Raw genomic sequence first — 21,579 nt, forward strand, 5'->3', positions numbered from 1 at the left:
CGTGTCGGGGAGGGGACGTGCAGGTGGGGCAACCTCCTTGGCCGGCAGCCCTTTGGCGAGGGCTGCTTGTGTGTGGGCTCTGAGCGCAGAGAACAGTCTCGTCTGGGGCCGAGGGGGAGCGCAGGGGCGGGCCGGCTGCCTTGCCTGTGCCCCAGGAGCCCGTGAGCTCTATACCCCCGCCCGCCGAGGGCCCGGGGAGCCTGGACGTGGGGTGGGGGCTCCGGGGGCTTCCCTGCCTGGAGAGACAAACCCAGAGCTCGAGGGCCAGTGGGGGGCACAGCCAGCCCAGTGCCCGGCGCGTGGGGGCACTTGCTCAGGCCACATTTACAGAGGCGGCCCCCTTGCCGGTGGGGGCAGTGATACGGTGGCCCGCTCATGACGTGGTGGCACCAAGAGCCACACAGACGTGCAGAGGGTGCACCTGCCCCGCGGGAGCCAGGGACCTCTCCGCCCAGTGCCCGAGGCCTCAGCCTGCCCCTTGGTGCTGTGGCCCGCAGACCCTGGCGCTGGCCGAGCAGAGCAGGGCTCCCTCGTCTTCTTTCCCCTTGCGTGCCCAGAGGTCAGGGGAGGTCCCATTCAGAGACCCGGCCCCCTCCACGGTTCAGTTTACCGGCCAGGCAACCCTGGGGTTGGGCCAGTTGGCTGCTCAGAAGAGTCTCCTCGGGGTACAGATAGGAGTGTACCCCGGTTTGGCAGCAAGGACCTGGGGGCCAGACTCAGGGAATCTATCGTGACCCCCCAAACCCAGGAAGGAGTCTCATCTGCCTGCCTGGCCAGACCAGGGGCTTCCCGCTGGGCTCGGAGCCCCTCTTTGCTCACTGTTTTGTGGCCGGAACAGTGGGCTACGTGCTGAATATCCTCAAAGACCTGGTGGGGTGTGTAGAATGTGTGGGGGCGCGGTGAGGGGGTGAGGGCAGGGGCAGCCAGGGGCTCCGGTGGGAGATTCATCAGAGGGTTGAGGCCCCGGGAGATTTCATGTTTTTGATTCATCCCCGAAACCTAGCCAGGAAACAAGCTCTTGTGCTTTCTTTTGACAAAGCCACTGAGGAAAAATGGTCTAACAGTGGCTTTCTTCCCAAAGGCCTCTTGGTTTTTCCCAAATTTGGAGGCTCTCTCAGTTGGTTATGAGACCGAACGGTCCGGAACTCTCTGGAACATGGTCCCAGAAGCCTGAGGATTTGTAATCTCCAGCCAAACAGACCCAGCTGACACCCTGGACGCCTCCGGAGCCTGGGGCAGTTCTGCGCTCGGGTGTTTAATTTGGTCGGGACAGAGCCTGGAGGCTCCATTCAGCCTGGGCCAGGAGACATTCTGGAAGCTCCCAAGCTTGTTGTCATTTTTAAAAGTGCTGCCAGTGCCCAGAAACTTAGGCAGAGGGATAAGAGGACAGCGCCGATGTCTGATGTCCGTGGAGTCCCCATGCCCAGCCCAGGGCTCTGTCAGGAGCTGGGGCTGCAGAGAAGGTGGGGAGCCTGGAATGAAGCTCCAGCCTACCTCTTTCTTGCGTTTGGTGTTTTTCCTTGTCTGCTCTCTTTCCCATGTTCCTGAGTTTTTAATAGCCCTTCCCGGGAGGGTGAACCTCTACGGACTCTGGCCTTCTCCCTCCACTGGGTGGAGTTGCAAAATCCAGAGAATCCAGGGCCCTGGCCTTAAATGCATAAGCGTGTCCTCCCCACCCAAGGCTTAGAGCTTCCTGTGTCCCTGGGCCCAAGGCCGGGAGCCTTTGCCTTCAGACATTCAGAATAGCCTCCTGGGAAAGCCAGGGGAGATGGGGAAGGGGAAGCAGAGAGGTGACCCCACCCCCCACCTCCTGGCCATTCCACTCCTCTGGTCCCTGAGGGCCTGTCTGTCTGGCTGGGGGTACCATGGTTGTTCCCTGGGTACAAATGGGGGGCCGTGGGGAGGTGGGGGGGGGTCTTGCGGCCTGGGGCTTATTTGGATTCAGTGGGGGAATTCCAGGGTTCCTTCCCCTCTGTGCCCCACTTCCTCAGTTTTCCAAGGAGGGGCTGGAACGCTAAGCTCTTTTGCAGACCTTGTCAGGTCTTTTTCCATGATTCTGTATCTGGTCTCCTAACCAAAGGCACAGCCTTCCCGGACCCTTAGAGGAGTGCTGGCCAGTGGCTGGCTCTCTTTGCTGATGGGCTTCTGGCTGTCCCCTGGGGCAGGGTCTGGGCGTCCTGGGCACCTCCCTGTGGGAGGCTACAGCTGAGGGTCCCCTGGAATTGAGGAAGGGAGCCACCCGGGCCACAGACAGCCCCCTCTCTGCCCGTGGGAGGTTAGGCGACAGACAGCATCATCTTTCTTTTTGGTGGGAAGAGAGAGATGTCCCCAGTATGAGGCACCTTGCCGTCTCCCCTCCCTTAGGCACTGACCTGGAAGATGGAGATGTTTCTGGTTCTAACCTTGGTGGCCAGCAGCCTGGTGGATTTCCATACTGTCCCAGGCAGGATCTCATTCTGTATCCGGGCTGGCCCCCTCCCTGGATGCAGGCAGCCGGCTCTGAGCTGGGATATTTGGCCCTCCGTTCCATGTGGGTGGGCAGTTTTCCTGTGAGTGGTAGGCCAGGCACCTGCCCCGTGTCCCCTGGAGACCGAGATTATCTATAGTAAAAGCATATAAGTTTTCCTGGCTCCCAACCAGGCCTGGAGAGGTGGTCTTCTCTGCTGTCCCCTGCCTCCTGTCCCCCATAAGAAGTCAGGGGAAGGCGTGCTCTGGAAAGTGGCTGGATTTTGGCTTTTTGTTCAGCTTGAGAAGTGCCGGCATCCGTTTGTTCTCTGGTGGGCCAGGAGGAGGATCCGTGGAGTGGGAGAAGCAGTCAGCTCATTCCTTTTATTCAGCAGCTGTCTGGGCGCCAGCTAGGTGCCAGCTCTGTTCTAGGTTCTGGGGGTCCAGGTGTGAGCTCAAGAGAAGAGGGGTAGGTTCAGGAGGGCTTCCTGGAGGAAGGAGCACCTAACCAGAGTCCCGGGTGGGAGTTAACCAGGCAGGGTCTCTGGGCACATGGTGCTGGATGGCTTCTCTTGTGATTTCTCCCAACTCGTAGTTTGTTTGGGGGATCCTGTTGTGCCCACACCTGGTAGAGGTGCCTGCACCCGATGGAGGTGCCCTTGGGGCTGTGCTTGCAAGGAGGATCCGGGCTCCGTCTTTGCTCCTGGTCAGGAGGCTGGGTGAGCCGCGAGGGACTTGGGTGGTGAATGATCCAGGTGGGGGAGAGGCCCCGGATTTGTTACCTAGCAGGGGTGGAGCGGCGAGCTCTAAGTCCTGGGCCTTCTCCACAAACCCTCAGGAAGGGCTGCTTTGCTCTTTTGCTGAGCTACGAAAGAAACCCCTGGCAGGCCTGGGGCCCCTCGGGGGTGAGATGGGGAAGGCCGTCATTCATCATTTGTTCACACCTTTGTAGGAGGCGGTGGAGTGGTGTCCTCTCCCTCCTGGGTGGCTGTCCCCGCCCCAGCCCCTGGCCCTGGGGGACACCGAGTCTCGGGGCAGCTGGGGGGATGGGGACACTGGTGAGGGAGGAAATCTCCCCCCTGCCCTGTGCACTCAAATATTTACATCTCTCCTAATATTTAAATGATGAAGCCAGGCTCCTGCAAACAGCTGCCCTGGAGCCAGCTGTCGGCTCTGGCCTCCCTCCCCCCTCCCCTCCCCCCTCCCCTCCCCCCTCCCTCCCTCCCTCCCTCCCCCCTCCCCTCCCCCTCCCCTCCCCCTCCCTCCCTCCCGCATTCTTTGTTTCTGACCCAAGTCCCCGGCCCTTCCAGCTGTTACCCGTTTGCTCACAGGCATGTCCTCTGCCCGAGCTGGCTCTTGTTACTTTCCATAAGCATCTCCTTTATTGAGCACCTACTACGTGCCAGGCACTGGGTCGGGCACTTTATATGCTCAGTCTTTCAGTCTCCCAGAGTCCAGCAAGGTGGACGGGCTGCTGAGGCTCACTCAGGTCACCCCTGGCCTCAGGCCACACTGGCAGGCAGACCCAGGTCCTCCTGACCCGGACCTGCACCTGCCCATCCCGCCCTACTGCTGGATCCTGCCCTCTGGCCCTCCCTGCTGCCACCTTCCACAGGCTGACCCTGCCAGGCTGTGATGGAAATGTCAGCGGTGGGTGGGGAGCAGCTGGGCATCCAGAGCCTGCAGTCTGGCGGGGGCTGCCCTTCCTCCAGTCCCGGCCTCGCTGCCCTCCGGCTCCACGACGGCTTTTTGTGAGGCGGGCATCACGGTGCCCACACTGCAGGGTGGCGGGGAGCTTGGGAGAGGGGGTGAGGGTTCAGGGCTCAGTGCAGCACTGAGGGGTAGCGGGCGCTCTCCCGTTGAGGATGTGGCTCTCCGGGCGGGGGGCTGGTGGGGTTTGGAGTCAGAGTGGTATGCTGGTTAGCATGCTGGCTGGGATCTGGCTTCACCGGCGCCCAGGCTGTGATCCTGGGCCAGTCGCTTGCCTCTCCGGGCCTTGGCTTCCCATCTGCGAAATGGGGAGGGCATAAAGTCGCCGTGTCTTGCGGTGGCCATGAGAATTAAATGGGCCTCAGAGCTGTGCCCGGCGTGGAGTAAGCACTCCACAACGTCGGCTGTTAGAAGTTCAAAGCGATGGGACTTTCTGGGTTTGTAGGACACGCCTGGCAGTGTCCGATGCCCTGGTGGAGATGGGGACTGTGCTGGTCTGTTTGGGGCACTGTCACAAAAACCTGAGGGTGGGGGTTTAAACCGTGCGTTCATCCCTCGCCGTCCTGGAGGCTGGGGATCCAGGACCACCTTGCTGCCAAGTCCTGGCTCACAGATGGCTACAGCAGGGACACCCACTAGCAAGCTTTGCTCCTGTCCCCAGGAGGGCGACGGTCTGTGGTGAGGAGTGGGCAGATTTGGCAGAGGTGGGAGGTGGGCGGGGGCCCTGCGTGCCGGGCTGTACCTCTGTCCTGTCTGTGTTTCCCGTAGCAGGTGAGTTAAACCGTGTGTTATTGTGGGGGCGCCGGGCTGCCTGGACCTTCTCTGTCCAAGGTCAACACGGTGTGGGCTGTGGGCAGGTTTTGAGGCCTCGTGACCAACACGCCCCCCTCGTCACATGTGCCTCTGTCCCTAGCAGTGCCCAGTGCGTCCTTGGGGCGGGTCATGACTGATCCGGGAGCTGAATGGTGGCAGCTGAGGCTAGACACCGACCTTGGGTGACTTTTGGGGCAGGTGGGGGCAGGTGGGGCTGCTGAGCTGGCATCTCCAAGGTCTCTGGCCAAGGCGGCCCCCCTGATGGTTGGTGCTTAGGATTTTCTTTTTGTAGGATTCTCGGTAGGGGGTGGTGGTGGAGCGGAGGCTTGTAAGGGCCTCCCCCGGCTTCCCCTCTGACGCACCTTGGCGTGCCAGGCCCACTCAGCCCTCCTGATCCAGAACCTCCAGGAGGCTGGGACTGGCAATTGATTTTTTAACAAGTTCCAGAAATGAATCTGACCAGCGGTCAGCGGTGAGAACGATCGGGAACCAGGACCTTACAACTACAAAGGAATTCAGAGAGCTGGTGCTAGAACGAGTAGCGATTTGACCCGTGTGATGCTACCCGGAGGGCAGCTCAGAGCGCGTCCCTGCACGAGCCTGCTTACAAAACACGGGCACATATATACACAGCAGAAGGATTGGAAGGACCTTGGCCAAGATATTGAAGTAGTTCTCTGGGTTGTGGGTTTATCGATGATTTTTTTTCTATTTCCTTTGCGTCTAACAAATTTTCTACATTGTACATAAATTGCTTTTAGAGCCAGGAAAAGAGCAATAGATGTTATCTTTGCAAGTTTATTGTCAAAAAAGAAAAATCACTCAGTCAACCCAGGCTCCCACGCTGGCTAGAGAGATGGGTGCCCACTGGCTTTTCCAGCTCCAGGTTGGGCTGCTGGGTGGTTGAGGGAAGGCCGCGTGGTCCAGAGGTGAGCGCGGCCGCCAGCTGTGTGTTTGGCCCCAGAGGAACGTGGCCAGAACCCCGGGGCGGAGGGGGGCTGGCCCTCCCTGTGCATCCCTGGCCGGGCCCCTCCAGCTCTGCTGAGCGCGGGGATTGCCGGTTGGTTGAGGAGCAGCGAGCGTAGCCGGAGCTGCCGGCGGACTTCAGAATGGCCCTCGGGGCAGAGGGTGCCAGGGCCGGAAGGGGCTCTTCAGCCCTGCCCTTCTTTCTGGTCTGTCACCAGGACACTGAGGCCAGAGGGGTCATCCGTCCAGCCCAGGCAGCCTCCCCAGCCCTGGGCTCAGCGGAGCTGCCCCTGACCCTCCCACACTGAGCAGTTATATTGACTACTGAGCTAAAATTCTCTCTTTTTAGTTAAGAAAAGTATCATTCCTGCAGGCAGCTCCGTCTCCTGCCCCTGACGGGGGTGTTCGCGGGGGGGTAGGGGGGTTGGGTCCCTGTTTGAGCGGTGGACCCTGGGCGGTTCCTGGGCGGGTGATGGCTCCTGCAGCAGGTGGAAGGGAGGGTCTGGCTGCCCCGAGGCCGCAGAGGCAGGAATCGGGAGTGGCAATTGGCAGCCCGGGCCCTGCCTGGGTGGGTCAGGGCTGCTGGGGTTGGGTTGGCAGCCCTGGGAGGTGGGGGGTGGCGGTGGCGGTGGTCTGCCAGGAGCTCTGGCACAGGATTTAGAGCTCACTGTAGACTGCGCTTCCGTTTCTTCTGCAGGCCAGGAGCAGAATGGAGGGTTGTCTCTTTATGGGGTGTGGCCCTGGAGGGGTCATTTATTGGCCCACCTGCAGCCCAGCAGCCAGGGAGCTGAGGATCACACACTGCCTGCCCCCAAGGCCCTTCGTGCGGCAAAGGGAGGACGCCCCACAGGCCAGCTGCTGGGGCACGCTGCCCGCTCTGCTCAGAGTGGGGGGGGGTCTGTCCCGTCCCCTGAAGCCGTGCAGGGCAGATGAACGCTCGGAGCCTCTCTGACCCAACGTAAAATGGGAAAAGAGTACATTCACCGCTGCCTGGAAGCTGCGGCCAGGTGGGCACCAGAAAGTGAGACATGGACTCGACAAGTGTGTGCGACCAGCTCGGGGGACCTCGGGCACAGGTGGGAGAGAGGGCTCAGCAGGCCGGGTGGCAGCGGGAGCTGTGAGTTTGCCTTAGCAAAGTCCCATGGGCTGAGGGGCATAAAGCCCGGGCCAGGAGGCCCCAAGACCCAAATCCAGGCATCAGCCGGGCTGGTTCCTTCTGGAGGCCCCAAGGGAGAATGTGTTCCAGGCCTGTGTTCTGGCTCCCGGGGCTGGCCGCGGTCCTTGGCATTCGTGGCTTGTGGACGTGTCACCTGCCTGCCTCGTCTTCACGTGGCCCCCTCCTCTACATGGCCTTGTCTTTCCTGTCTCTTAAGAGCACGCTCAGTATCCACTTGCGGACCCACCCTAAATCCATGATGATCACGTCTTGAGATTTTTAATCACATCTGCAAAGACCTTATTTCCAAATCAGGTCCCGTTCATGGGTTCTGGGGGCTAGAACGTGGACATGCCTTTTGTGGACCACTCTTCAACCTGCTGCAGTGACCCATCTGAGGGGCAGCAGAGTGTTTTAGGCTTGGGGTGAGTTGGGTGAGTGGGGAGTGGCAGGCCAGGCTCTGAGGGACGTTGGCCCGCCCGGGCCCAGCCTCCACGTCTGTGCGTTAGGAGTGTGGTGGGTTCTGTCTGCCGTCCTCCAAGCAGCTGCCCGTGGCCCACCTGCTGGACCTGTCCAAGGGTCTCCTCACGTTCTAGATGCATATGTAGAGTTGACCAAGAGCTTGCCGTCCCTGGTGAGAGCCCAGTGAGGCCCAGAGCAGGAGGGCCCCTGGAGGCCGCCTCACTTAGCACCCCCCGCCCCCCCAGGCTCTTTGGAACAGCCAGGCGCCGCCCCCCCCGTGGAGGTGCTACTGCTCCCTGGGAGCCCCTTCCAGAATCTTCTCAGTGTCCAGCTGTGGTCTCTTCCACACAACAAACTCACCACCTCCTTTTAGTTTTCTGTGCCCCCTCCCCCGCCAGACCACTCCTGTCCTTGAGGATAGAGACCAAGTCCACTCCACCCTCTGGGTTGGCGGAACCTGAACCACAAGTCCACGTGGTGCAGGTGGGGCTTTGCGGCCACTGCGTCCCTTCGTCCCCCACCCCCACCATTCCTCGGGAGGCCTGGGGAGCAGCTGACTCTTGGGTGCTGCTCTGACCGGCGCCTGACCCCTGCTCCCTGGGGTCACCCTCCCCTGTAATTAGGCCGAAGCTCCTGTTGGCCTGGGCAGCGCCCGCTTGCTGCCCGCCCCGAGGCCACAACACAGGCAGCTCCATCTGTCGCCGTGGCGTCCCTCGGCAGGCCGCGTGATTAATGGAGGGCTCCACCTGGGCCGAGTGGCCCCTGGTAGTAGACTGGTTTTTTTCGCTTCATTTTTTTTTTAAGTGTATTGACCATCTACCCCAGTAGTCAATGAGGTGAGGAAGGGGAGGGGGGGTTCCTCTGCCCCCGCAGATCGGGAACAGCCAGCGCCCGGGTGCGAGGTTGCTGGGCTGAGCGCAGAGAATGGAGGAGTAGCCCCCCTAGGTAGCTGGCCCCCCACCCTGACCGCGGCCTGGCAGGTCGGCCTGCGCCGTGGAGCCCAGATGTCCTCGGTGCCACGGTCCTGCTCTGCCATGGTGGCCCAGTGGCCAGTGGGAGAGAAGCCACCGGGGGCATGGCCGGGCGGGTGCACCAGGGCTGGTTTGCAGAGGGATTTTCTTTCTTTTCTTTCTTCCTTCCTTCCTTCCTTCCTTCCTTCCTTCCTTTCTTTCCTTCTTTCTTTCTTTTTCTTTCTTTCTTTCTTTCCTTCTTTCTCTCTCTCTCCTTCCTTCTTTTCTTTTTCTTTCTCTCTCTCTTTTTCTGTCTGTCTCAAGATTTTATTTATTTGTCAGAGAGAGAGAGAGAGTGCCCAAGCAGGGAGAGCTGCAGGCAGAGGGAGGAGCAGGGAGCCCGATGCAGGACTGGATCCCAGGACCCTGGGATCATGACCCGAGCCGAAGGCAGAGGTTTCCCCGACTGAGCCCCCCAGGCATCCCATGCAGAGGGATTTTCATGGACTATCCTTGCTCCGCGGTCAGGGGTGGGGCCGGGGCGGCATCCCGAGGTTTGGGGGAAAGTGTGTTTGGGGGAGCGGTGGGCAGTTGGAGGATGTGGGTAGAAAGAAGGGAGAGGGCTGTGTCGGTGGTGGGGACCCTCTTGTGGGGGGAGGGGCCGTGCTCTGACCTGGAACCGGCAGCTCTGTTCTCTTTCTGGGGCAGGACCCCCTGGAGACCCCCACAGGGTGTCCAGGGTGCCTGGGAAGGAGGTTACAGGCTGAAGGGCTCTGGGCTTTGTGACCTCTGAGGCCGTTGAAGCTGTGGTCCGTGGTTTCGGGTTTTGAAGTCAGTCCCCTCCCAGGGCCTCCCTCCTGCCCTCCCTGGCTGCCATTTATCTGAGAACCTTCGACCCCAGGAGGCCAAGAGGTCATGTATCCCCTCCTCTCCCTCCAGGCTGGGCCCCTCCTCCGTCTAGGGAGAGCTCCGCGGGTAGCCTGGCGTCCCCCACCCAGGGCAGGACATTCTTGCCCTATCTCATCCGCATCTCTGCTGGGAGCTCAGCCGGGTTCCCTCTCGCTGCTCTCTCCTTGGTTTGAGAGAGGGGAGGATAAGACCCTCCGTCTGCAAAGATTGTTGCGCATGTGCACACGTTCCCATAACTTTAGTCAAGGAAGAGATGTGGTCCAGGGTCTTAGGGGACTTTTAAACCTGCCCAGAATGACGCTGGTGTCACCGGACCCAAGGGGACCGGGCAGATGGCAGGAGCAAACACAAAGGGGCCTTCATCCGGGAGAAGAGGCCCCGTGCCTGTGTGTCGTCATTCTGCTCCGTGTAGAGAGATTTCTCGCAGCAGGAGTTGCTCGGCGGCTGTCCCTGGCTGCCTGCTGGGTCTCCCGGACTGGACAGCTGTCACCCCGAGACCCTCCTCTGGTTGGGGAGGGGTAAACACCAGTAATGAGCCCTCTGAAGGGAGGCCGACCAGAGAACTTTTTGCCCAAGGGGGACAGTGTTGGGAGCGAACAGGGTGCACTGTCTTGTGACACTGGGATTATAGGTGTGAGTTGGGACATCCTAGGTGGGCGGGATGAATGGGCTCTGGCCCGGTGGACATGGGGGAGGCTCTGAGGCCGGGGAGGGAGAGCAAGTAGCAGGAGGGGGAAGGGGTGAGCCAGTGGCCTGATGCAGGCCAAGGGGGAGAGGCTCCTTCTCGCCAGGCCAGACTGATTCCGGGGTACCCATGTTCCCCTTCTCAGAGGGGTGAGTCATGGCGGGAAGTGGCTTCAGCATCCACAGAAGGCGGCCACGGTGGTTGCAAGACCTCCCTTCTCTCTTCCGTGTTCTGTTGGTGTGTTCATTTCCTGGAGCTGTAACAAAGTGCCACACTGGATGGCTTAAAACACTAGCCGTTTAGTCTGTCCCTCTTCTGGAACCCACAGTCCGAAGTCAAGGTGTGGGCAGGGGTTGGTTCCTGCTGGGTGCTCGGAAGGAGCGTCTGTCCCAGGCATCCGTCCCAGCTTCAGTGATAGTCCTTGGCTTGTAGACCCATCCCTCCAGTCCCTGCCCCCCGTCACGTGGCCTTCTTCTCGTTTTCTGTATCTTAGGAGGACATCTGCCATCGGATGTAGGGCCCACCCTTATCCAGGATGATCTCATCTCTAGATCCTCAATTACTTCTGCAAAGACCCTTTTCCCAAGCAAGGTCCCTTTCAAACGTTTTGGGAATTAGGACTTGGACCTATGTTGGGGCCTACCATTCGACCAGTCTTCTGTAGGTCACATAGAAGAATCTGGAAGCCATTGTAAAGGAATCAAGTAGGACCTCCCGTCCCATCCTGGGGGGACTGGACTGTGTAGCGAGGCTGGGGAGGGCTGGTTCCGTCTGTGTCCTTGCTTGCCTGCCAGGTTGTCAGAGAGCCTGTTCCAGGGAGTTTGGGGAATAAGAGAAGGTCTGGGGTCTGGGGGCTGCTTTTGACCCTAGCTGCCACTGGGCTCCCCCGCTCATAGCCGAGGGGGTCTCGTGTGTGTGTGTGTGTGTGTGCGCGCGCGCACACGCACGTGCATGTGTATGGGTTGGGGGTCGCTGGTGCTCCACTCCTGGCTTTTGTATTCTTTTTGTGCCTGGAAATGTCATGGCCTGGGAAGGGCCGGGTGCCATGGAGGCTGTGTGGAGGGCCCCCTGCCGTGAGCGGCAGCCCGCTCGGCCTTGGGAAGGGAGGGAGGGGGCTTGTTTGTTGCTCTTGGCCCCATCTGGGAAACCCAGCCTGCACTTTCTCACATTGCCATTCCAGAGCAGGGAGCCAGGCCTTGGTGGAGGCTGTGAGGAACAGGAAGGACCCCGGAATGCTTGTGTCCCCGAGGCCCAGGGTACTGGTGGGGGGAGGGTGGAGTGCCTCCTCACACGCAAAGCGAAAGACAGTCATCCAAATAAATCAAGGCGGGGCGGGGGCACCTCACATGCTTTGCCTGGGGCTGCCTGGCCTCCCCTGGGTGCAGAGACCTGCTGGGGAATCCAGAGTTCTCAGGGATGCTGTTGGCTGTCCCTGTCCCCTCGGGGCTCATGGGGGTCAGCCAGTCCCTCTTTGTCCAGGGGGCCCAGGCTGGACCCTTGGTAAGATCGTGCCTGGTGTTGAAATGCAGGCCTGCTGGTGGTCCCAGGGCCAGGGAGAGGGGCCACGTGCATGCTGCCCGTGCTCCCCAGGCCGCCTTCAGCTGGTCACACGTGCACGCCAGCCCAGGGCAGCCCGTAGGCCTTAGCCACCCTGCTGGCCCCCAGACCCGAGCCAGAGTGGGAGCAGCGTGGGGCTGGCATGGGATGTGGCTCTCAGGCTGTGTCTGGCCCTGCAGCCCAGCCAGGCCTCGCCTTGGGGAGGCAGAGGGAGAGGGGCCGGGCAGAGGGTTTAGACCCATGGGTGCCCTGCTCTCCATCCGTCCGCTCTTCCTTTGTTTGGACTTGGCCTCTTGCTTGTTGTTAGACGTGGTTCTCTGTGTGAAATCTAAGGCCCAGCTGCCTGGTGGCGCCCGAGCTGTTTGCGGCCTTCGGCTTCCCAGGGCAGGCCCCACTCATCCAGGGTCTGTTTTTAAGCTTTTCCTTTTGGACTGTTTTGCTTCCTGAGGACACACCTCTCTCCCCTTCCCCCCTGCCCCCTTAGCCATCTCCCCTCCACCGAGCCCCTGGAGGCAGCTCCTGAGACAGGGATCCAAGGCGGGGTGATCCCAGGTACTCCCCCAGTGGAGGAGGCCGGGACGGGCATGGTCTGGAGGGTGCAGCACCGAGCATGTTAGGCAGGTGGGCAGCTGGGGCCCACTGGGAGTGCCGGGGGACCCTGCACCGTGCACCCCAGAGTTGTCCCAAGGGGGGACAGCTGGGGTATTTACCTTCCATTTACAGCCTAAAGGCTGCTGCCTCCCAGGCTTGGGCACCAGCAGAGGCTGCCCGTGGGTGTCAGGGACATCGGTAAGGCCCGTGCAACCTTGGCCACGCCTGGGGTGACCACACACGCCTGCGTGCACACCCACCCACAGGTGCACACGTGAACAACAGTGATAATTGGGTCACAGGCACCATCGTGTCATCCTGTCAATGCCACAGTAGGACAGAGACTCAGTGATGACGACTGAGGTCGAGTCACTCCCGGTTCGAGCTTCTCCCCACAGCCCTGACTGAGGAGCGCAGTCCGGTGAGCGCCGTCCGCCCCACACGGTGCCGCGACTGTCAGCCCTTCCAGAGCACCCTGGCCCTCTGCCCTGCCCACCCCCACCCCCCCCCACCTGGAGTTGCCCCTGCCGGGCCCCTCTTTCCGTAGGTAATTCATTCTTTAGTTGGAATGAGTCCTGCTTTTGTGGCCTGGGGTTCTTTTCCTTTGGAAGATTTGTCGCTTCCATGACTTACCCCTGTTCTGTCTGCCCCGTTTCCCTGCTGTACTCGGTGAAGCTTCTTGTGGCCCCAGCCCCCAGCTCCTGTCCGCCACTACGAGACCACGCTCTGTCCCCACCAAGGCCCCGCCGGAGTCCTTGACCCAGAGCCAGGGGCCTGTGTCAGGGCCCAGCCCCCACGGGAGGAGAACCAGGGCCTCATGGCTAGCCCTGTGCATCCTGACGGCCGAGCAGTCACCTCCGGGGTGGCGTTTCCCTGTGGCCTTGCCCTGCGGGCTCAGGGTGGGGAGGAGGGCAATACTCCCTGCCTGGTTCCCTGGGCCGCGACCCTGGCTCCTGGGTGGCCACCCTTTCACGGACAGAACCTGCTCTGCCACTACCTGGAAGAGGCTCTGCTTGGCCGGGGCAGGTGTTCTTGGGGCCTGAGGCCAGAATAGGACCCCACGATCGGCAGTGTCCCCGGCGCTCCGTCCCCCGGGAGTTGTGCTTGGGTTTGTTTTGACCTTGGTCTCTAACATTCCTTGCATGACATTCGGCCCCCCATTGGAGCAGGGCTCTGTGGCTAGCCCCGGTGCCCCCTCCCCAGACCGGCCGCTCTGTGCGCCCGGAAGCCGGAGAGCTTCGCCGCAGCCTGTGGTCTGAGCAGGGGCCTTCACAATGGCCCCTTGTGCTCCACGCATTCCTCCTTAAACAGGCCCAGATCCTGCTGCTCCTGCTTTGACCCCCACGGCACGGACGGACGTGCATCTGGAGAGGGCCCAGAGGTGGTTAGTGGGCTGCGGAGGGCCGGGCTTTGGGGCAGGAGGAGTGGGGCTGGGCCAGCGTGTGATTATCCACAGCCTCCCCTGTTCGCAGCAAGGGCTGTTTTTTAAAAAAGAGCGTTGATGGTTTTATTCCCTGAAAGTGGAAAGCGGCCCACACTTGGTGCGGACGTGCTGGGAAGAGGCGGGAGAGCCTGATGGAGCAAACCACCCACCTGAACTCCATCCAGAGACCGCGTCCTCCGCGAGCGTGCGCACGCACCGCACATGTGCGTGTGAGACGCAGTCGGATCTTTGCACGCATCTTGTATCGTGCTATTTTTACTCAATATTCTCAACATTTCTCATCTTCAAAACCGTGATTTTGATGACGGTGCAGGACTTCGGCATATGGGTTTAGAAAATCTATGTAAACCCGGATTGTTTCCAGCGTTTGCTATTTTAACGCTGATGCAAACGTCCCCATACATAAATCCTCTGCTTCGGATTATTGCCTGGGGGTAAATTCCCAGCAGCAGGCCAAGGTGCACGGACCACCATCTCTAGACTCCCGGTGCCCGTTAGGGAGGGCTTTTGGGAGCAGGTGAGGTTTGAGGCTTTGGGGGGACTTGAATACAGAGGAGGGGGAATGGGGGCAGTCTTGTTTTGGGAACCATGTAAGCAGAGCCGGGGCACCTCCTGCCCCATGGGGATGGATGGCAGGATCTCTTCTTCCCCGATGATGGCCCCGTACCTGTCTGAGGCTCCGAGGCAGTCTGGTTTGTCCTGTCCAGCTGCGGATGTCTTTCGTGCCCTCTGACTCAATGACATCTTGCAGACAGAAGAGGCAGCTCCGTGCTGCTCCCCACGGCTCCCCACGGGTCCAGTGAGAGGCCGCTTTTCTGCCCAGGCATCAGATCTGACATACGGTCACATAGGGTCTCAAATCTGCAAAATGACCAGCTCATGAGCACTCTTGTTGGCTTCCGTGGCCACTTGTGGACACCCTTTGGCAGGTTCTACCCTTGCAGGGAAGGGGAGGGGTGCCTGCCACCGGGGGAGGTCACACCCACCTTCCCCCCGGAGCTGGTGGAGGGGGCTTCCAAGGACGGGGGCTGTGTGTGTGTGCCTGGGACCCAGGGTGTGTTTTTAGGATTCTGAGGGGGGAAGCTTCAGGACAGTCTGCTAATTTTTCCCAGCTGGGTGCTGCTCGTGTCACGACATCCTCCGTGGGGAGGCAGCTTTGTACAGGGCGTCCCTTGCGAAGCCTGCCTTAAAAAATGATCTTGTTTCATCACCAAATTTCCTGGTGTAAATCTAGAGCAGGGTCACTCCCGACGACTGCTCCTACCATCTGGGGTTTTGTGGATTCCAGGAGAGGAAAAGGAGGTGGCTTTTTCTCCTGGGTCCCTGGAGAGGGGCTGGGGAGCAGGGCAGCGTGGTGGCACCGGCCGGAGAGCCCAGACAGGCCTGCAGCGCAGAGGTCTCACCCCTCCAGCGGTCGCTGTGGTCACTTCTTGGGGCTGCCGTAGAAGTTACCACAGACTGTGGGGCTCAAACCACGGAAGTTTATTCTCACAGTTCTGGAGGCCTGAAGTCCAAAGTCAAGGTGTAGTAGGGTCATACTCTTTCCAAAAGCATGACGAAAGAATCCTTCCTGCTTCTCCCAGCTTCTTGGTGGCCCCAGGCGTCCCTCGGCTTGGGGCTGCATCACTGCGGTCTCTGCTGGTCTCACAGGGCCTGAGTTTGTGCCTCAAATCCCCCTCTTCTCTCCTGTATAAGAACACTTATAGGATTTAGAGCCCCTCCTAAATTCAGGATGGTGTCATCTTGAATCCTTACCTTATCGTCCCAAGTAAGGTCACCTTCACAGGTTCTGGGGGTCGGGACTGGGACGTATCTTTTGGGGGACACAATTCAACTCATTACAGAACCGTAGAGGAAGGTGGAGCTTCTCAGGCTGAAAAGGCGGTGAAGACCCGGTGCCTCTCTGCTCCCGAGGCCCCTTGTCTAGGGGCTTCCCCGGGGCTCCGTGCCCACAGGTACAAACCTGTGACCTGCTCCCACCTTCAGCTCGTGTAGAAGCAGCACCTGAGGCCCATGAAGGGACAAAGAGGGGGCTCGTGGAGTTACAAATGAGAGGATGTTTCCAGGGACCCCAAACCCACTCCCCCACCCCAAAGCTAATCACCATAGTCATGACATGGCCTGGATGCCATGGGAGGGAGACATATGAATGTGTTGGGCTAGGGCAGGAGGCGACAGCGAGCCTGGCCTTGGAGGGGACTTGGAATCAAGTTTTTGGGGGGATGGTGTAAATTCTCCAGAACAACCCTAACAACGCAGCCGGCTTGCTGACAGTCACCACCCTGAGGGTGGGAACTGCTCCTGTTCTCTTGGAGCCTAGGAGTAACCCGGGATGGGGCGGTGCCTGAAGCCCGAGGGTGAACACCTTGGTCGATGGTGTAGTGGGACGAGGAGCTCCCAGGTCATGTAGGGCCAGGGATGGCGTGTGCTTCGACGGGGCTCAAAGCAGCGAGAGGAGAGGGCGGCGGGTGGGGACGGGCGCGTGCGTCTGTGGAGATTGCTGAGGGAGGAGGGTTGCCAACCCGGCTCAACAGTGATCTGTGTGCGGGTTGGGTTCGAATTCATCGCCACCCTGTGACCGTCGGTGCCTGAGTCAGGGACCAGGCTTTGCTTTGGTGTACGGTTCTAACTCGTGGGTCGGTGGTTAAGGCCTCCAAATGGGCTTCCCAGGGAGGGGGTTCTCCAAATGGGGTCACGGGCCTCGCCGGTACTTCCGGAGCGGAGGTTGTCTCATTCTGGGGTGAACGTGGGCAAAGGCCTACCCCCCTGATTTCTGTTCTCCAACTCGGCCCCATGGATTAACCCCAGGGACACCTGGAAATGCCTGTGCCGAGGTGGGTGGGGTGTGGACCCCACCTCTGGGGAGCTCACAGACAGGAACCACCATTCCGGGGGCAGTTTGGACAGTGCTCGTGAGGCTGGGGGTAGACCAGATGCCTCGAGGTCCCGGGGAACCCTGTGAGGTCACGGTTCCAGGTGTTCGGCTCAGGACTTTCTGGCCAGTTTAATGCACCCTGGCCCTGTCCTTTGTCACCTCAGCCTTCTTTGGAATGAGCGGTTTGCACTCTGTGGTTCTCTTAGGGGCTAGGCCCCAGGGGAGAAGTGCTGGCATCCCTGCTTGGACACATCCCTGCCACTCGGCACAGGACCCCACCCACCGCCCTTGGCCACGTTATCCACCAGAGGTCACACGCTGGGCCCCCAGGCCAATTGCAGCCTGTGGATGGGATTCTGTTTGACTGCTCCGTGTTTTAAGAGGGGTTATTTTCCTCTGCGCCAGCATATACAGATCAGGAGATAGCACATAAAAAAGTGCAGATTTCCAGATTCTTCTGCCAAGTCTGAAGCTCTGGCCGCACTGGGCATACGGGCCTGCCAGGCAGCAGCAGAGCTGGGCAGCTGGTGGATCCCCGAGACAGGGTGCTCAGTGACATGCTAGGTCCCCCTGACCAGGGACATTTCTGTCCCTGCAGGGCCTCTGGGATGGCTGAGCTTTGCAACTCAGGATTTTGTGCCCTTTGTGCCCTGAGAAGGAGACGTGCCCAGGGCTCAGAGGGGTGCTGCTGCCGTGCCACGTTTGGGGAGCCGGTAGATCAGGCAGCCAGACGTCGGGGGTGAGGGCCTCCTTTGCTTCCTCACTCTCCCAGTGCTTACGAGCACATGCTTCTCTGGCCACCCACCCACTCAGCCGCCCCCCAGGCCCTGATCTCTGGAGGAAGCACCGTCCACTGGGAAGAGACAAGACTGTGCTGGAATTTGGGGGAGGGAAAACTCAGGGTTGGGGGGTGGTGCTGAGTGAGAATGGCCCCAGATTGCTATTGTTGGGGCCGGGGCCAGCTGGGGGCCTGGGGGGGGAACTGGCAGGGTCCTAGGAAATCCTGGGCTCGGGGAGGGGGTCTGGGTTGGCGAGGTGAGGCGAGGGGTGGGAGAGGCACTCTGGGCCGCCGAGGGCCTGCTGGGGGCCTGGCCAGGAAGGAGCTGGTGAATGTTCCTGCCACGTGGGCCCTTTCTGCTCTGGTCTTTATGGCGGGAGCAGCTGGTTCTTGTTGGGAGCGTGGCCGCAGGGACTGTGGGGATGGCCGGCAGCTTCCCAGGCACTGTCCCCCGGCCTCGGAGGGAGCAGGTCCTTGCGGAGGTAGCGGGCGGCCGGGCGGAAGCGCTGGGCTGCGGGGTGGGAATCAGGTGGCCAGCGTCCCACGGGGGTCCAGGTCCGGCTAGGGCAGGTAGCAAAGCACGGAGGCAGATGTAGCTGAGGGTGCGGACCGAGAGAGTTGCTGCGCCAGGGCTCTGTTCTGCTGCCTGAAACAGGACAGCCAAGCGGTCAGAATCTTGGGCCTTGCCGCTGGACAGGTGCATCTTCTGGCCCTGCCACTCTGTCTCCACGCTGTTGGGCACGTTGCTTAAGCACCAGGGCCTCAGTTTCCCCGTCCGTACCAGGGGTTAACCGGTATTTGCAGCATTGGGTCGCGTGAGGAGTGAACATACGCGGTAAGCCCAGTGGCCGTGTTGGTGGTTGATGTCGGTTGTCACGACGACATCATTGCCGTCCTGATTCTGACAGACTGTGGTTGAGGCTGGTGTGACTGGGGACGCCTCCCGCCCCACCCTGCCCAGTTGCTGCTGCCCGCGGTGTGTGGTGTCTGCGCTGGGCGGAGGTGAGGAGGGTTAAAGGAAGGCTGCCAAGGAAGAAATCAAAGCTCCGCTTGAGCCACAACATCTTTATAGAAAACGTGGCTGCCACATCCACGCCGTGGCCATGGGGGACAGAGAGCTGGTGTCCTCCGAGCTCCAGCCTTCTCGCTCTCTCTCCCAGTGTGTGTGTGATCGCTGGTGCTGGAGTCCCCTAGGAGAGTGGGGCTGTCCCCTTTCTTCCCAAGAGGTGGAGGGTGCAGGAGTCTCCCGGGCCCCTCAAGGCAGCACCCATGCCGGCTCCCTCAGCAGCGCGTTCCTGAACTGTCCGCTCCTCACATCCCACCCCCCCCTCTGTTTTCCAGCCTTGAAAAGATCTTTTGAGGTCGAAGAGGCCGAGACGCCCAACTCCACCCCGCACCGGAGGGTCCAGACCCCTGTGCTCCGGGCCACTGTGGCCAGCTCCACCCAGAAGTTCCAGGACCTGGGCGTGAAGAACTCCGAGCCCGCAGCCCGCCATGTAGACTCCCTCAGCCAGCGATCCCCCAAGGCTGCCCTGCGGAGGGTCGAGCTCTCGGGGCCCAAGGCTGAGCCTGTGTCCCGGCGCACGGAGATCTCCATCGACATCTCGTCCAAGCAGGTGGAGAACGCCAGCACCGCTGGGCCGTCTCGCTTCGGGCTCAAGCGAGCCGAGGCGCTGGGCCACAAGACGCCAGAGCCCACCCCTCGGAGGACGGAGATCACCATAGTCAAGCCCCAGGAGTCGACCCACCGGAGGATGGAGACCCCTGCCTCCAAGATCCCCGAGGTGCCCACAGCTCCCACTGCAGACGCAGCCCCCAAGAGGGTCGAGATCCAGGTGCCCAAGCCAGCCGAGGTGCCCGCCTCCCCCATCCCACCCCAGACCCTGGAGAATTCAGAACACACCTTGATGTCTCAGCTGCAGAACAGGCTGGAGCCCAAGCCCCAGCACCCCGTGGTCGAGGCCCCACCCAAGAGCCAAGAGGGTGAGTAGCAAAAGCGAGTCCTCCATGCTGTGGTGCTCGGGGATGGGGAGCTGGCTTTGCCCTGGAGTCTGGATATGGGGGGGAGGGGGTGGGTAGCAGGTGGGTGGCGACGCGATTCCGGAGAGGCCAAGAATACACCAAGGCAGGGGTCCCAAGGCTGGTGAGGGGGACTGGCAGCCCTTTCTTTCCATTGGGGATGGACTAGGAGGCAGCAGCAAGCTTGGCTTGCATTGGGCTTTGGACAGAGTCTTTGGGTTTCGAGGGGCCCCCTTTACTGGTCAGAATGCACCGTGGTGTAGAGCTTCTGCTATCAGAGCCCCGAACGGCAGGGGTCTGGAAGTCTGGGGAATGAGGAGGCAACAGGCTCATGTTGGGACGTGGTTTGGGATCCAAGGACCGGCTCCCATGTGCTGCTGGTTGCCGGGCCACGGGGAGGCAGGTTCCTGCTCAGGAGGGATTGTGGGCTGCCCTGTAAGTACCTGCCGGAGGCAGAGGCCTCGGGTGGGAGGAGGGGGTTCGTGCCCTCCTGAGGTTTTGTCCTGGAGGATCTTCCTTCAACTCTTCCTCAGGGAGGGAGGGTCGTGGCTGGAGGCAAGGGAAACAAGAATGCCTAATCTCTGTGTGCCCCAATTCTCGGGGCAACTAGGAAGGGGTCCTTGGGCCGGGGAACCCCATGATACCTGCACACAGCTCCGTTTGGGATGCTCTTCCGGTGAGGGAGGGAAGCCAGGGGCTTGGGTGCTGTGCTCCGAGGGCCCAAACTCGGAGTTGTGCTCCTGTGGGGAGCTAACCGGGGCCCGCTTGGGAACATCTGGCCATGGGACACGGTGATCAGGGGCCGGCGGGGCTGTAAACCTTTTCCAAGTGCAGGATTTGGACGCAGTAAATGCTCAGTAAGTATTCTTTGGGTTGGATAAACAAAACATTCTAGATTTTTGATTTACCTTTTAAATTATTACTATTATTAATTTTGGTAAAATACGCATACCATGAATTGACCACTTGAACCGTCGTGAAGTATGAGGCTCAGTGGCATTGAGCACACTCACGCTGTTGTGCAGCCAACTCCACCCTCTGTCTCCAGAACCTTCCCAAACCGAAACTGTGTCCCCACCGAGCACTAACTCCCTGTCCCCCTCTGCCAGCCCCTGGCGTCCCCGCCCCCCGTCTACCCTCTGTCCCCGTGAACCTCCCAGACGTGGGATCCGACAGTGTTCATCTTTCCGTGTCTGGCCGACTTCACCGAGCGCCGTGTCTTCACGGTCCATCTGTGGTGTAGCCTGTGTCGGCATTTCCTTACTTTTTACAGCTGAGTAATATTCTGTTGTGCAGACAGACCCCATTTTGCTTGCCCCCCGGCCCACGACTTCCTCCTTCAGCACAGACTCGGCTCATGCTCACTTACGCCAGAGTCCGCGGACGGACCCCAGGCTACGGCTCCTTGGCCACTGTGAGCATGGGTGCACGGATAGCCTGTCTGTACCCTGCTTTCAGTTTTTCTTGGTTTTCCTTTTTGAACACAAGTTTTCCCATGGTCCGTGGGCTTAGGGACTAGGGCGGCTTTCGACGTCAGACGGGGTGGGGCGTTGGATGGGGGCCAGCGCTCCTCACGCTTCGGTGGGAGCAGCTCCCTTCGTTTGACCGAGCAGCTGGGGATGGGGGTGGGGGCCAAGACTCTGCATTGGCTGCAGTGCTGGGCCTCAGCCCACCCTCCCATCTCCCCAAACTTGACCCTGCAGAGCCACGCCCACCCACTCAGATACTGTGGTGTTGGCACAAAGGCATGCCCAGTGTGTGGGGAGTGGTCTTCTGTTGGTCCAGGGCCTTTGCCACCAGATACGACCCCCTCCCTCTCCTCTGGTCATATCCCGGTTGGGGACATGGTCATCACCAGGCCCGTCCACGTCCAGATCTTGATGGCAGCTCGTGGTGGTTGAGTGAGGAGGCGGTCCTGGCTCTGGGGGATGGGCGGGGGGGTCCGCCCAGGGTGGTACTGCCCTGGGTCATCAGGGCGGGCAGGGCACAGCCTCAGGGCTCCACTTAGCCCAGAGGCTGTGCTGGGCGCCAGGGCTGCTGGGGCCAGTCAGGCTGGCTCTGCCTCAGGAGAACAGCCACTAAGAGCAGCCAGGAGCCATCGAGGGGGCTGTGGGGGTCTTCCCGGAGCCCAAGCTGCTTGAGCCAGCCTTGGAGAAAGTAGGATTTACCCAGGCGAAGAAGGGGAGCTGAGGCAGCATTCCCAAGGTGCCCCGGAGCCT

At 60.7% G+C, this 21,579-nt stretch overlaps 1 protein-coding gene across 3 annotated transcripts in view; it reads left to right on the forward strand.

The window, feature by feature from the left end:
* SEPTIN9 (septin 9) overlaps window positions 1–21,579 on the forward strand; it is a 151,597-nt gene that overhangs the window by 61,576 nt on the left and 68,442 nt on the right. For all 3 annotated transcript variants that reach the window (XM_036110441.2, XM_036110443.2, XM_036110442.2), the window contains one exon: window positions 18,683–19,324. In XM_036110441.2, coding sequence (XP_035966334.1) covers window positions 18,683–19,324 — 642 coding nt within the window. The remainder of the gene's footprint in view (window positions 1–18,682; window positions 19,325–21,579) is intronic.

This window comes from Halichoerus grypus, chromosome 2, assembly GCF_964656455.1.
Source record: "Halichoerus grypus chromosome 2, mHalGry1.hap1.1, whole genome shotgun sequence".
NCBI classification, from domain to species: Eukaryota; Metazoa; Chordata; class Mammalia; order Carnivora; family Phocidae; genus Halichoerus; species Halichoerus grypus.